The sequence below is a fragment of the Lutra lutra genome, chromosome 17 (genome assembly GCF_902655055.1).
Source record: "Lutra lutra chromosome 17, mLutLut1.2, whole genome shotgun sequence".
Classification (NCBI taxonomy): Eukaryota; Metazoa; Chordata; class Mammalia; order Carnivora; family Mustelidae; genus Lutra; species Lutra lutra.
The window spans coordinates 52,240,186-52,256,014 of NC_062294.1; the positions used below are offsets into that span (position 1 = coordinate 52,240,186).

General features: G+C 49.8%; 1 protein-coding gene across 1 annotated transcript; it reads left to right on the forward strand.

Annotated features, from left to right (window-relative positions):
- Positions 1-5,153: 5,153 nt before the first annotated feature.
- Positions 5,154-13,313, forward strand: DHDH (dihydrodiol dehydrogenase). Its single transcript, XM_047710645.1, is given in 7 exon segments — positions 5,154-5,299; positions 5,686-5,797; positions 7,396-7,544; positions 9,440-9,680; positions 11,545-11,669; positions 12,645-12,798; positions 13,044-13,313. Coding segments are annotated over 7 exon segments (969 nt in total). The 5' UTR covers positions 5,154-5,209; the 3' UTR covers positions 13,142-13,313.
- Positions 13,314-15,829: the final 2,516 nt, after the last annotated feature.

Below are 15,829 nucleotides of genomic sequence, written 5' to 3' on the forward strand. Positions count from 1 at the left end.
GCCAGGGACCCTTCTTTACTTTCAGAGGCCCTCTGGGGCTGCAGGCAAGGGCCTCTAGCAGCATGGAGTAAGGCCTCAAGGGAAGGTCACGGTCAAGTATGATCGCAAGGAGCTACAACCGGGAGGCGTGGACCCAGAGCAGCTCACCCCCAGAAAGAGGAAATTGTGGCTCTGGAGACTGATGTGGAGAGATGGGTCAAAGAGCTGCGGGGTGACAGTTACAAACCCACTGAGGCCTTTGTCTCTGGCCTGCTGGTAAGATCCCAGACTTGCAGAAGCCTGAACACACCCCAGAAGTAAGGGTTTTCACTGCCATTGTGGGGACTTTTTTTTTTTTCCTGTTACTGAACTGATGGGACTTTAAAAAAATTATCTGAGAGGCTCATTAACAACGCAAATTCCCAGATCCTGAAATATCCAAGGGAGGGTTCTGGAAAGTTACACGACCTGCTGTGCGTCCCGGCTTGAACCCCAGCAATGACCACAAACAGCAGCCACAGCCACTCGGCTTCTGGAAGACTGGGAGCTGAGCCTCACTAAGCCAATCTGGAAAATGGGCATTAAATGGTAGAGTTCTTTGAAGGATCCAATAATAATACACATGAACAGCATGGCTCCTGGGTTGAAATTTGAGATCAGCAAGCAGTAATTTATTATATGATCACATTTACGCAATTAGTGTCCCCGGGCACCTGTCGGAGGTTGAAGGAGGTCCCCCATTCCAGCTACCCAGGACCCTTTTGTGTCAGGCTTCCTTACTCTCTCTCCATCAGTAGACTCTAAGTTCCAAAGGAGCCAGGAGAGGGAGGCTCACGGCTGTCAAGTTCGTGGCCCCATACAGCAGCATCTATGGCTAGCATACATGGTCAAGAACCAGGTCATCTCTGCCCCAAAGACCCCTCCGCCCCACCACTGTCTCCCTGCCTGGCCTTTTGTTCTAGTCTTAAATCAACAGGATTATTTTGACTATTTATGTATATTCGGAAAATGATTTCTTGGTTGCTACTATTGGTGGTCATTTCTTACAGCAGCAGCGAGACATTAATGCACAGCAGCGAACATTTCCGTAGCACTTGGAACATGGCAGGTGCCCTGCCGAGCACATTATATGATCTCAGTAACAGCCCATTTCATCTTCACATAAACACTGTGAGGCAATCACCGTCACCAACTCCATTCTACAGATGAAGCGAATAAGAGAAGCTAAGTGGGACGCCTGGGTGGCTCAGTTGGTTGGGCAGCTGCCTTCGGCTCAGGTCATGATCCCAGCGTCCTGGGATCGAGTCCCACATGGGGCTCCTTGTTTGGCGGGGAGCCTGCTTCTCCCTCTGCCTCTGCCTGCCATTCTGTCTGCCTGTGCTCGCTCGCTCTCCTCTCTCTCTGACAAATAAATAAAATCTTTGAAAAAAAAGAGAGAGAGAGAGAAGCTAAGTCACTTGCCAAAAAGCCCACAGCTGGTAAATGGCCAGGCTGGGACTGGAACCCTGGTCCACTGGATCCAGTTCATGCGAAGTTCTTTTTGGCACTGAATCTGTGCTGAAGATTTTCTGGTGAATGAGTTAATTGGGGGTGCCTGGGTGACTCAATCAGTAGAGCGTGGGACACTTGATCTCAGGGCCACAAGTCCAAGGCCCAAGTAGAGTGTAGCGCTTAATTTGAAACAAAAAAAAAATTTTTTTTAAGATTTTATTTATTTATTTGACAGAGATAGACATAGCAAGAGAGGAAACACAAGCAGGAAGAGTGGGAGAGGGAGAAGCAGGCTCCCTGCTGAGCAGAGAGTCGGATGTGGGGCTTGATCCCAGGACCCTGGAATCATGACCTGAGCTGAAGGCAGGAGCTTAACAACTGAGCCACCCAGGCGCCCTCCCCCCCAAAAAAATTTTTTTAACCGGCTAATGAGTGCACACTCTGCTCCCTGCCTGGCATCCTGTCCACTCATCCGTTCTGTGGTTGTGACCTTTAATTTCCTAAGGGTTTTTCTAACACTTGGATATGACTCTATTGATCAAAACGCTGCTGTCTTCACCTTCACACTCTATCACCCACACAGGAGCTCCTCGACCCTGCCCAAGTGGTCCAGTTGATCCCTCTAGGTTTATCTTTCACATTCTCCCCCACTCCCAATCTGGGTTCCAGACTCTGACTTCTTTTCTTTTTTTAAGTAAGCTCTGTGCCCGAACTTGGAGCTCGAACTCAAGACCCTGGCAGTTCAAGTGAAAAATCTGTTTCCTTGCTTTTCCAGCTTCTGCTGGCATCTGCATTCCTGGCCTAATGACCCCTTCCTCCAGCTTCAAAGCCAGCAGCACAGAATTTTCAAATCCCCTGCCCTGTTTGGAGGTCCCTCTGCCCGGGTTGAGTTTCCTGCCTTCCTCTCCTAAGGTCTTCTATAATTGCAACGAGTCCACCACAGAATCCGGGCAAAGCTCCCCATCTCAGGAGCCTTCACAGTGATACCTGCAAAGTCCGTTTTATTAGGTCAGGTCGCATGGTCACAGATTCTGGTGATTACAGCAGGGACATCTTTGGGAGGGGGTGATTACTGTGCCTGTCACAGGTTGTGTCTCTTTCGCCCACTAGAGGGCGGCAGAGAGCAAAGCGAGGTTGTCCCAGGACATCAACCAGCCCACGACCAAGTCAAGAGTAAAAATGTTTGCTCAGTGAATATGTGAGTCATGCCGGTTAGATCTTTGTTGTCTCCTGCTGAAAAACCTTCCACGTCTTCTCCAAACCGTTGCTGACCCCTCCCCAGCCCCATCTTCCATCCCACTGACCCAACCATGCTGGCCTGTTCTGGGTTCTCAGAACACAACGAAGCACTGAGAGCCCATATGAGAGCAGAGAAAGCATCTGTCTCATTTCTGATGTGTCCTAGGGACCTAGAGCAAATTAGATGCTCAGCAAATATCCGTGTTCTGTCTGGGAGGACAAGCTGTGGAATGACCCCAGAGGTCTCTCTGGAATTCCTGGCTAGAAACTGGCTGGCACAGGTCTTCCCCTTTTGCCATGATTTCAACGTCCTCCAAGGTCTGCCCACAGTGTTTCCTGCAAGTTCTGGGAAGTGCTGGTGCCCAAGCTTAGATCTTTGCCATGCTTCCAGCACCATTGTCTTGCTTGTCTCCACAAAGAGAGTAAGAGCTAGGAAGCAGGGGTGTTTCTCGGTTACAGACCCTCCAGTGTGGCCACTTGAGCCCAGTCAGGTAGCCCTTGCCAGCAGACATCAAGAGAATATATATTCACTGATGTTCTACCTCTAAATTCTACATTGTCTCATGCCCTTTGTTAATCCCTTGGCTCTCACTCCAGGTCCCAGAGAGGCTATCATCTGCTTGCCGGTGGTCCACCCCTAGTTCCTTATCAGACCTTCAGCACAAAGGATTCTTGTCCCAGGGCAGTGATCTTCCTAACTTGATTACGAATTAAACACAGCCGTCACAGTTCAGTGTTTGTACTGTACCCTACTGAAAGTTTATGTTTTTGAGATTCAGTGTATACATAGTGTGGAGTTAGTTCACCCATTTTTCTTGCTGTGTGGTACCCTGTTGTTAGAATTTGCCACCGTTTGCTCATGGGTTTTTCTACTGATGGCTCTTCCCAATTTTGAGCTATCACGGCCAATGTTGCAATAATACACATGCCCTCCCAGGTACACATCGGACAGTTTCTCAAGGGTATGTGTCTTCTGCCCACAGTGGAAATTGCTGGATCACAAGGCACCCTCCTTTTCTCCTTTACCGGATATTGCAAAATGATTCCTCTGGGTACAGGGACTCGCTGCCAACAATTTTAAGTCGTAACATTTCATCCTGAAACTGTTTAAGAACTTACAAAAATAGTACAGAGAGCTCCCCCTTGTGCCCTACAAGTAGCTTCCCCCCACCCTGCAACCCACCCTGCGATGATATCTTAGGTAAATATAGTGCATTGTCAAAGCCAGAAACTGACATTGCTACATTGTTTAATCAGCTGGTTTGTTTGTTTGTTTGTTTGTTTGTTTGTTTTCTTTTTTAAGATTTTATTTATTTGAGAGAGAGCACAAGCTAGGGGGCAGGTAGGGGCAGAGGGAGAGGGAGAAGTAGACTCTCTCGCTGAGCAGGGAGCCCGATGTTGGACCCTCAGATCATGACCTGAGCCATAAGCAGTCACTTAACCGACTGAGCCACACAGGAGCCCCTGAAACTCAGACCTTAATTGAATGTCTACAAGGAAAGAGAAGTGCACAGATTTGCCGTGGATGAAGTTGGCCAGCCCTTTGCCAATTGACTTAGAGAATAATCATTTGATATATTTTACATTATAGACTCTGGAGCTCAGTTAATCCTCTTCAACAGGTAGATGCCATTGTGACTTCAGTTCGAACGGGAAGGTGAAGCTCTGATAGGGAAACCCTTTGCGCAAAGCAGTACAGCCAGGCAGTGGCAAGGAGGGGCTGGGACCAGTCAACCTGGCACCTGGGCTCTTAAGAAGCGAACAGACTGGTTTCTAAGACTTAACGGTCTTTGGAAACAGCCAGTTTGCACGTCTTCACATCCTGGCTGCGAGACTTCCAAAGAACGACCATGGCTTTCTGGGATTGTTTCTCTTTCTGTAAACAGCGAGCGACAGAACCCAGTTCGCAGATCTGTGGTGAGAAATTGGAAGGGAGGAAACTAAACCACGGAGCTGGGGGCCTGGCCACGACAGGCGTTCTAGAAATATTAGTAATGTTTATATTTGCTATTACTATCTTGCCCTCCCCCCTGGCAATTCCTAAGGGTGCCCGGCTTTTGGAGCGAAAGAGTTAGGGGAAGGAGGAAGGGCGCCAGCTCCGAAGGTGACAAGGGAGGAAGCCTCCCCACCCACTCCTGCAGGGCCTGGCTGGCGTGTGGGTAGAGCGTGCAACGCTTGTTGTCGGTGGGGACTTCAACCCCAATGTTGCCCGTAGAGAGGCAAAAGGAAAAAAAATTTCACACGGTTAGAAGTCTCCACCGGCGACTCAGGGAGAATTTCTGGTCCCACCCCCTCATAAAGCAGAGCCAATGGTGCGCTGCTAGATTTAAATAACCTTCTCCTTTGCGTCCGGACTGGAGGGGTGCGCAGGCCTAGTGGCCAATGAGAAGTGGCGCAGGTGCAAGAGGCGGAGAAATGACCACGCCCCCGGATGGGCGGGGCACCAGGTTTTTAATTTCTAGGCGCAGGTGGCAAGACCTTGGGACCCCAGGTTTTGGCGATGGCGGTGCGCTGGGGCATCGTGTCAGTCGGTTTTATCTCCTGCGACTTCACGACCGTGCTGCGTACGCTGCCTCGCTCCGAGCACCAGGTCCACCCTCTCTCTGGAATCCTCTGGAAGAGCAGGCCTGGGAACCGGGACTCCTGGGTCGGAGGGAGGAGGGAGGAGGGAGCCAGGGTGCCCTACTCCTTTCTCCCTACTTCTGTCCCGTGAACTCGACTTTCGTCAAGTTCGGGAGGGGTTTGTTCTGAACTACTGCGAAGAAAACAAATTTAGGTATTAGGGGATTTAATCATCGCTTGCGCCAGATCTCTCTTTTCCAGGACCCGTATCCAGCCCCCGTCACGTCCTCCCCCGGGACCCCTTCTCTTCGCATCCTGGGGGACGTAATTTTTCTTATCCCGGGCCCTTCTCCATCAACCTCCCTCCCATCCACCTGCCGCAACCTCCCAAGTCTGACCCTAGCGTCCTTCCAGGTGGTGGCGGTAGCAGCCCGAGACCTGAGCCGGGCGAAGGAGTTTTCGAGGAAACATGACGTCCGCAAGGCCTATGGGTCCTATGAGGAGCTGGCCAAAGACCCGAATGTGGGTGAGTGACACATGCAGCCGAAGCCACCAGGGCGCTGGTTCTAGGCTGCCCCGTAGGATAAACAAGGCTCCGCGGGATGGCCCAAACCCTGTGTGCTTCGGCAGGGGCTGTGGCTGGGGAGACAGAACTGTAGGAACGAGTTGGGTCTGCGATTAACAGTCTAGCAAGAAATTGCGTTTGTTAACAAGGTGTCCGTGGTTTGGAAGGGGCCTGAATTTGTGAGCCTCTTAAGACTTTTTTTTTTTCTTTTTAAGATTTTTATTTATTTATTTATTTTATTCATTCACTCATTCATTTGAGAGAGAAAGGGCGTAGCAGAGCTCAAGCAGGGTGAGCTGCAGAGGGAAAGGGAGAAGCAGGCTCCCCACTGAGCGGGGAACCCCATACTGGCTCGATCCCAGAACCCAGGGATCATGACCTGAGCCGAAGGCAGACGCTTAACCAACTGGGCCACCCAGGCACCCCAGGCACCCCTGTTCGGGCTTTTTTTTTTTTTTTTTTTTTAGATTTTATTTATTTATTTATTTATTACAAGATTTTATTTATTCATTTGACAGAGATCACAAGCAGGCAGAGAGGCAGGCACGGGGGGGTGGGGGGTGTCGGAGAAGCAGGCTCCCCGCCGAGCAGAGAGCCCAATGCGGGGCTCAATCCCAGGACCCTGGGATCATGACCCAAGCGGAAGGCAGAGGCTTTAACACACTGAGCCACTCAGGAGCCCCCGATTTTATTTATTTATTTATTTATTATAATGATTATTTATAATATATAATTATATATAATTTATAATAATATAATAATTATATAATTATAATATATTATATAATAATTATATAATTATAATTATAAATTATAATATATAATATATAATTATAATTATATATTATATTATAATTATGCTATAATTATAATATAATAATTTATAATATAATTGTATAATAATATAATTTTTATAGTTATTGTTTATTGTTTATTTATTTATAATATCTGTAAAGACAGATATTACAAGTAAGCAGAGAAGGGTGGTGTGGGAAGCAGACTCCCCGCTGAGCAGAGAGCCCTATGTGGGGCTCGATCCCAGGACCCTGGTATCATGACCTGAGCTGAAGGCAGAGGCTTTAACCCACTGAGCCACCCGGGCGCCCCTGTTCTGGCTTTAAGTAAGCTGTGTGGCCTGGGCTCCTGTGTTCTGGAGTGGCCTGGATGGGGGGGGGCAGGACGTAAAGCTGGACAGCAACCTGACTGGAGTTAGGCTGCGGGAACTGGCATTTTCCTCTTCTGCTTGCCCTTCTCAGTTTCCTCATTTGTAAAACAGGCGAAATAATAGTATCTGCCTCTTGGTGGTATCATGACAAATGACTTCATGATCATTTTGGAAGGTTGGAAATAATCTGAAGAAAATGAGTTATAGGAGAGAATGGTTAGCTCCTTCCTAATGGGACACAAGGCTTGACCCCTAGGGTGGGACTGACCGTCCTTGGTTGGTGGGACCCCAGTTCCTAGCTTGTTGGGGGCGGGGCCTCGACATTAGGGACAGGTCCAGGATGTCTGGGGTGGCCAGGGCTCCTAATGTCTCTCCCTCCTTCCTTCCAATCCAGAGGTGGCCTACATCAGCACCCAGCAGGTCCAGCACAAGACCGCAGTGTTGCTATGCCTGGCAGTGGGCAAGGCCATTCTGTGCGAGAAGCCCATGGGCACGACCTCTGCGGTTGCCGAAGCCCAATCCTGAGACCTCTTTCTCATGGAGGTGAGGGTGAAGGGGACATTCCAACCTCCAACAGAGTGCTTCTTGCCATTACTAAACATGGCTGCCAGTGGACTTTTTTGGAGGAACACAACAGAAGGGTTTGTCAAGAACAAAGATGGCGGCAAAGGGAACTATTGTTGGTGTATTTTCCAGAATGTAGTTGATCTGGGCCATGAACTCTACTAGCAACATCTGTCAGGAGTGAGAGCCCTTGCTTAGCAAACTTCAGCCCCCTGAGCGGTATTTTGTCAGCTTTTTAGAGAAAAAGTGGCACAGAACAGCAATAGGCTGAGTTTGGGGGGATTTCCAAGGATATTGATCAGAAGGACCAGGGCACCTCTACCTTACCAACTCTCAAGGTCAACCTGTCTTTGCTTTTGCCCTTATCAGACATGGCTACCTCTATGGGACCTTTGACAGTTTGCAGAGTGCCAGTAATTAAAATGTTTGCCCAATGGCACTAGATAGCACCAGCAGTTAAGATGGCTACCAAATGACCTTTAGGAGCTATTTTCACATTAAGGAGTATCCTGGTTCTTAGATGCTGCCTTGCCATAGGTTCTGCCAATAGTGGCAACAGCTGCCTCTTACTTCCCCATGTCCTAGCTAGCTGTCTTGTGCCCAGTACTGCTCCCAGTCTGCAAAGTTCTCTATGCACAGGGAGGAGATAGTCCAGATTTACTCTGGTTCCTTGGTGCTTCTGGTTCTCACTGTGCCTCGGCAGTGCCAAAGTGCTGAATTTATTGCTTCCTTGTTTTTATTGGCTCCAGTTGTGTTTCAGATCCAACCCTAGGAACTCTGCATTCGTAATGGGTTAAGACACAGACTCAGTTTTCAATGAGCTCAAGGTCGGCCATGGTCACAGAAAGGGGCTATCGCGATGCCCAGTTGCACAGACTTTTGTAGATACAGCACCAGGCAGTAGAATCCAGAGGCATCAGCCCAGCGTGGGGGATAGTCAAGGAAGTTTCCCGCGGGTAGAAACTGACCCAAGCCATAAAGGAAAAGTACAGTGCCCAGGTAAACGGGCCAGAGAGGGAAAGCAGAGTTAAGACTTCCAGAAAATAAGAGTGGGCAGATTTCATGTCTTTAGTTGAACTTGACCTTGGACAGGCTTTAGAGTAAGAGGAGACTCTAGATTCCATCTCACCGGTTCCTAGCTCTGTGATCTTGGGTGGGGCAAGTAATTTGAGACAGGGCCAACTCTAGGAGTGGGAAAGCTGCCTCTGGGACCACGTGGAGGGTGGTCTGGAGTGGGGAGACCCTGTGTATTCGGTTGCCAGGGCTGCGATAACAAAGTACCACCACAGACTGGGGGACTTCAACAACAGAGACTTATTTTCTCCTACTTCTGGAAGCTAGAAGTCCGCAATCAAGGTGCTGGTTTCTCCTAAGGCCTCCGTCCTCGGCTTGGAGATTGCTCTCCTCTCCCTGTGTCTCAGGTGGTCCTTCCTCAGTGTCAGTGCCTGCCACAATGACTTCATTTTAACCTAATTACCTCTTTAAAGACCCCATCTCCACACTGGGAGATCCTGGGGTTGGGCGGAGGGGAACCGGTTAGGACCTCACCCTGAATTTGGTGGCGACACAACTGAGCCCATAACTACTGGGAGACTGGAGGAATGGTCCAACTAGAAAGGACAAGGCCAGAGTTGGGGCCCTGGGAATGGAGAGGAGAGGAGAGGGGCAGAGAGACTCAGGGACAGGACACAACCTGGGGACTGATGAGGGCTGTGGAAGGGAGAGGGAGGGCTCTTGAGAAGACAGTGGGGAGCAGCGGGGAGTCCCTCATGCTGGGGCTCCAGAAGGGAGAGGAACTGGTTGGTTAACTCATGGGTTCTGACGTCTTTCCTTCCTTTTCCATTGTCCTGCTTTCTCCCCTCTGTGGTGTGCAGGGCATCTAGACGTGCTTCTTTCCTGCTATAGAAGCTCTAAGGTCGGCCGTGTCGGGGGATCTCCAGGTGGCTCGGGCAGAATTTGGGAAGGACCTCACCGGCATACCCCAGATCATAGACAAGGCCCAGGCTGGCGGTGCCCTGTTGGACTTTGGTATCTACTGTGTCCAGTTCATCTCCATGGTCTTTGGTGGGCAGAAGCCCCGAGAAGATTTCAGCCATGGCAGGCTCTATGAAACAGGTACGGTCTATCCTGGACTGTATGAGCACGATAAGGATATCCTCCCTCACTGGGAGCACTGAACTAGGGATGAGCCTCCTAGCCCCTAAGAATCAGGTTAGACAGCTATAGGAACTTCCTACCCAAAGTCAAAGAGCATCAGAGTGGAGAGTGTGGGCAGGCTCTGTCCTGGGATTTGCTGTATGGTTTTAGCCAAGGCACTTAATGTCTCTGAAGCCTAGTTACTGGTAAGATGTCAATAATAAGGTGGTCAGAAGGGAACCGGGCTGGCTCAGTCAGTAGAGCATGTGCACTCTTGATCTTGGGGTTGAAAGTTCGAGCCCCATGTTGGGAGTAAAGAGAGACAAAGAAAGAAAGGGGAACTGAGGTTGTCATAAAGTTAATGAAGTCAGTCTCTCTTTTTTTTTTCATCTGGCAAGTGTGCCTCATTCACATGGTGGGCTCAGTTTCAAGTCCAGTAAAAAGCAGGCCCCAGTATGCAAGCTTTTTTCTTTTAAGATTTTATTCATTCATTTGACAAAGGGAGAGATCACAAGCAAGCAGAGCAGGAGGGAGAGGGAGAAGCAGGTTTTCTGCTGAGCAGGGAGCCCAGTGAGGGACCTGATATCAGGACCCTGGGGTCATGACCTGAGGCGAAGGCAGATGCCTAACTGACTGAGCCACCCAGGTGCACCCCCCTTTTTTTCAGCATACATTGATTTTGGTAACAGCTTTACTGAGATATAATTCACATACCGTACAGTGTATTTATTCAAAGTGTACAATCCCATGGCCTGGAATTATTCTCCCATCTCCCATACCCCTGAGCCCTCCACAGCCACACTCATCTCTTCTCTGGCTCTGGGGATTTGCCAGACATGAGACTCTTCACGCAAGTGGCATTCGACAATATGCAGCCTTTTGGGTCTGCTTTCACTTAGCATATGTGTTTTTTTGTGATTGTTGTTGTTTTTAAAAATTTTTAAATATTTATTTATTTTGGGGGGGAGGGAGAGAGCATGTGTTGTGGGGGGAGGAGCAGAGGGAAAGGAAGAGGGAGAGAAGCCGATTCCCTGCTGAGTAGGGAGCCTGACTTCGGGTTCGATTTCAGGATCCTGGGATCGCGACCTGTGCCAAAACCAAGAGTCCAACACACAACCGGCTGAGCCAGGTGCCCAGCACGTGTGTTTTTAGTGCCTCATTCTTTTTTCACTGCTGTGTTAGAGACAAGGTCTCCTTTTTTTTTTTTAATTTTATTTATTTATTTGACAGAGACAGAGAGGCGGGCAGTGTGTGTGTGGGTGGGTGGGGGAAGCAGGCTCCCCACCGAGCAGAGAGCCCGATGTGGGGCTCGATCCCAGAACCCCGAGATCATAACCCGAGCCGAAGGCAGAGGCCTAACCCACTGAGCCACTCAGGTGCCCCTCCTTTTTTTTTTTTTTTAAGATTTTATTTATTTATTTGTCAGAGAGAGAGCGAGAGCACAAGCGGGCAGAGTGGCAAGGAGAGGCAGGGAGAGAAGCACGCTCCCCGCAGAGCAAGGAGCCTGATATGGGACTCGATCCCAGGATCCTGGGATCGTGACCCAAGCTGAAGGTAGCGGCCCAACCCACTGAACCACTCAGGAGCCCCCCCCCCCTCCTTTTTTAAGATTTTATTTATTTGACAGAGAGACACAATGAGAGAGAGAACATAAGCAGGGGGAGTGAGAGAGGAAGAAGCAGACTTCCCGCCAAGCAGGGAGCCAGATGCAGGGCTCAATCCCAGGACCCCGGGATCATAATCTGAGCCAAAAGACAGACGCCCAATGACTGAGCCACCTAGGTGCCCCAGTGTTCCATAGGTGGGATTTGAGACCAGGCCTTCTGTCCTGTGCCTTCCCCAGGTGTGGACGACATGGTCACCATGCTCCTCCAGTACCCAGGAGAGCTCCACGCCAGCTTTACCTGCAGCATCTGTGCTCCGCTCTCTAACACGGCCTCAGTGAGCGGCACCAAGGTCATGGCCCAGGTGAGGTGCGACTGACCGAGCTGGGAACCAGGGCCCCTCCAAACAGGAGTGGGCCAGTTGTGGTTGCCGGACCCGGCTAGGGGCTGCATCAGCCTTTCCCCCAGCATTGCTAAGGAATCCATCCTCGACCACCAGGCCATGGGATGGGTTTGGACCTCTAGGCTCCTTCCTGAAGGTGAATTTCCTGGCCTGTCAAAAATCCTTGAGCCTGAGGAGAAACCAGTTCTTATCAACCATGCTTAGAGGGCCGATGTGGCCTGTGGAATTGCTTCCAGGATTGGGTCCAGGCATTACCAAAGATCGGCCTCATTGGGCTTCCTGGGGCTCTGTGGCTAGAAAGAAATCCTGTTCTTAGCAGAAGAATTTGGACCTTGCCTGGGCACATCTCTGTCTCCAGTTTGGCCTAGACTTGGTAATGGGAATATTGTTGGCTTCCGGGGGCTCTAGGGCCAAAAAATCAAGTCTCCTAGTAAATAAGAAGATGCTGGGGGCGCCTGGGTGGCTCAGTGGGTTAAGCCACTGCCTTCGGCTCAGGTCATGATCTCAGGGTCCTGGGATCGAGCCCTGCATCGGGCTCTCTGCTCAGCAGGGAGCCTGCTTCCTCCTCTCTCTCTGCCTGCCTCTCTGCCTACTCGTGATCTCTCTCTGTCAAATAAATAAATAAAATCTTTAAAAAAAAAATAAGAAGATGCTGGATTGTCTAAGTCTCCTCCTTGCAAAGGAGATTCACACACATGTAGAGATAAGCCGTCCTCGAGGCCTAAGCATCTGGTTAGAGAGGGGTTTGCCCCTGGGGAGGTGAATGGACAGTTTTCTATTGTGACAGTTCTGTGGCTGAGAAGCAAATCCCCAGCATTGGGGAAGAGGGGGACAAGCCTTCTTCCTACCAGCTCCCAGTCACCAGGTGTGAGAGGGGGGCCCCCCGAATATCCTTAAGCTGGAGCCCACGGTAGCCACCCCTTCTCTCCCCACCAGGTCCTCGAGCCCTACTGGTGCCCAGCAGAGCTGGTGGTGAAGGGAGAGCGTAAGGAGTTCCCGCTGCCCCCAACCCCAGGCAAGGAACTCAATTTTCCAAATGGAGCGGGCATGGTTTATGAGGCCAAGCATGTCCGGGAGTGCTTGCGAAAGGGCAAGGATGTGAAGGATGGGTGAGAGGGTGGCAGGGTGGAGGGGCAAACCTGGTAGGAAAAGCGGGCTGCTCCCTAACCCTCAGCTTATCTAAGTAGCTGTCTAGAACTACAATTCCCAGGATCCCCTGGAGCATCCATCTGCCAGCACCATGTATGACTGTGCCTCACAGGATTCAGGGAATGGTAGTTCTTTTGATCTTAAAGGTGTGAGTCAGAAGGGGTCCCTAACTGTACTCTCCCCCAGGTCTGAAGGAAAGTCCTGTGATGCCCCTGGCGGAAAGTGAACTCCTGGCTGACATCCTTGAAGAAGTGAGGAAGGCCACTGGAGTCACCTTCCCCTAAGACAAACGCTGATGTGTGCCATGAATAAAAAAGGCGTGGCTCCCACAGAGATTGTGGCAATGGTGGTTTGGTGGAAGCTGGAGCAAAGAGGTTGCCAGAAGGGTCACTAGAGAATAAATTGGTAGAAGGATGTGGGGAAGGGGAGAAAGACAGGGTCAGAACCACATTTTTTTTAAAAGATTTTATTTATTTATTTGAGAGAGAGAGAGCAACAGGCAGAGGGAGAAGCAGGCTCCCCGCTGAGCAGAGAGCCTGATGTGGGACCCAATCCCAGGACCCTGGGATCATGACCTGAGCTGAAGGCGGAAGCTTAACCGACTGAGCCACCCAGGTATCCCAAGACCACATTTTTCACAAGCTCTTAGAGCAGACCCCTGTGGGCAGAGCTTGTTTTGCCTACCATACCCTTTGTGACCTGGGCAAGGATTCGCCTGTGGGTAGGAGGTGTGTCCCTAAATGTACTTTCCTGCAGCCTCTCCCTGCCCCTGTCTCCTCCTCAGTAAAGAAAAGACAGTACTGACCACCCTCTGGTGAGGGTTAAATGAGATGGTATATGAACAGCCCCTGGGGGCAGGGTAGATTCTCAACAAATGTTAACCGATGGCCCTTCGCTTTGAGGTCATGCTTTTTCCAAGACAGTGTCTAGAAACTCCAGGCCTCCATTATGGTACAAAAAGTCATTTTAAGGGGAGAGAAGGGATTTCCCTTTCATTTCTTTCTTTTTATTTTTTTAAGAACATGAGAGAGAGCACAAGCAGGGAGGAAGCAGGAGAGGGAGAGGCAGGGTCCCTGCTCAGTATGGGGGTTGATAGCCCAGGACCCCAGGATCATGACCTGAGCCAAAGACAGATGCTTAATCGACTGAGCCACCCAGGCGTCCCTTGCCTTCAGTTTCAGTGGCCTTATTGGCAAAGCCTGGGTCATAGGCCCCTCTATGTAGCAGGTTTAGGATGTCTTTCCCACTAAAATTACAAGCAGTTGGCCGGGGGCTATGTGTGGGTGGCTGATCAGCCAATTAGGGTTAACTCTGTGCTCTAAGCAAGGTCTAACTTTCCTATTTTTCTGTAATAGTTTGTGTAAGTTCGGTGATGTTGCAGTAACAACGCCCAGATCTCAACTTAGCAAACAGGTGTATGTCTCGCTGGTGTTATGTATTAGCTGAGGGTTCTGGTCTGTATACGTCTGGTATCTAGGCTAACAGAGCCACTAGCATCTGGAGTCCTGCCAGTCACTGTGGTCAAGGAAAGAAAGTTCTGGAGGCTTTGGTACCAAAACTTAAATGCCCTAACACATAAACAACATACGTAATCTCTTGTAATTCATTGGCAAAAGCTAGTCACACGACCTTGACGAGCCAGAGAGAGCCCAGGAAGTCCAACTCTACCAGGCTCTAGAAGATGGAGATGGATACATTGGATTTACACTAGCAATTCCAACTTGGAGCAAATAAGAGAGATCAGACATCAATCGAATGAGTTTTCTATTATTTTCTATTCCAAGTCCCCTTAAACATTGTTCAGCTATCACTACACTGGTTTCAGCCCTCTGCTTGCTTGGTTTCCATCTTTTGTGTGGCAAACATGGCTAACATCACTGTAATCATTCACTTAAATGATGGGAAAGTATTCGAAGGACCTACGGCTGCTCAGCTAAAGACTACATTTCCCAGGATCCCTTGCAACTAGGTCTTGCCACATGGGTAGGTGCTGGCCAATGGGATGTATGCAGCGTCTGAGTTACGGCCTTTTTTAAGCAAAGAGGATGGTCTCCCTTTCAACCTCTCCCTGATACTGGAGTAGAGATGTGTTGTTGGGCATTGGTGTGTCAGTCTTACACCATGAGACAGAAGTCACGTTTGCGGATGGTGGAGCCACAAGCTAGAGAGCTAGAAGAAAGACACGACAATGGAAGCGGTCAGGTCCTGAGGGCTGCAGCGGGAGCTGGCAAGCCGGAGACCCAGGGGAACTGATGTTTAGTTCCAGTCTCAAGTCCAAAGGCTGGAGTACCAGGTGCACGTCTCCTCAGGAGGCCTGCAGCTTGAGATGCAAGAAGAACTGATGTTTCCGCGTGAGCCCAAAGGCAGGAGGAAGGCTGGTGTCCCAGTTCAGAGGCAGTCAGGCAGAAAGCATTCTTTCTTACTCTGAGGAGGGTCTGCCTTTTGGTTCTAGTCAGGCCTTCCCCTGACTGAATGGGCTCACCCAAAAGAAGGAACTTTTAGTTTGCTTTACGAAGTCACCAATGTAAATGTTAATGTCACCCAAAATACCCTCACAGAAACACCCAGAAAATAGAAGGCCAGATTCCTGGATATTCTGTGGCCCAGCCAAGCTGACATAGAAAGTTAAACACACACTCCCTGACCTTGGAACTTCCCTCCCTATGTTCATATCACATGGGATGGCATCTTCTTGGACTTCCCATGACAGGTCAATAAGCTTCATTGATGTTTAAGTCACTGTCACATTAGCCTTTCCTAAAGCTGAATTAGTGGGCTGCCTTGCATTTTCCTGAGATCTCTCCTGTCCCACTCACTTCCCCTCTCGTTGGAGTTCCTCTCGTTCCTCTTCCCTTGAAACTGAGTGTGCTCATGACTCAGCCATAGTCACTGCAACATGGCAGAAAGTCAACCCCCATGACTTGTGCAGTTGTCAGGAAAGGCCATGCAACGTCTTCCTTGCGAGCTGAAAT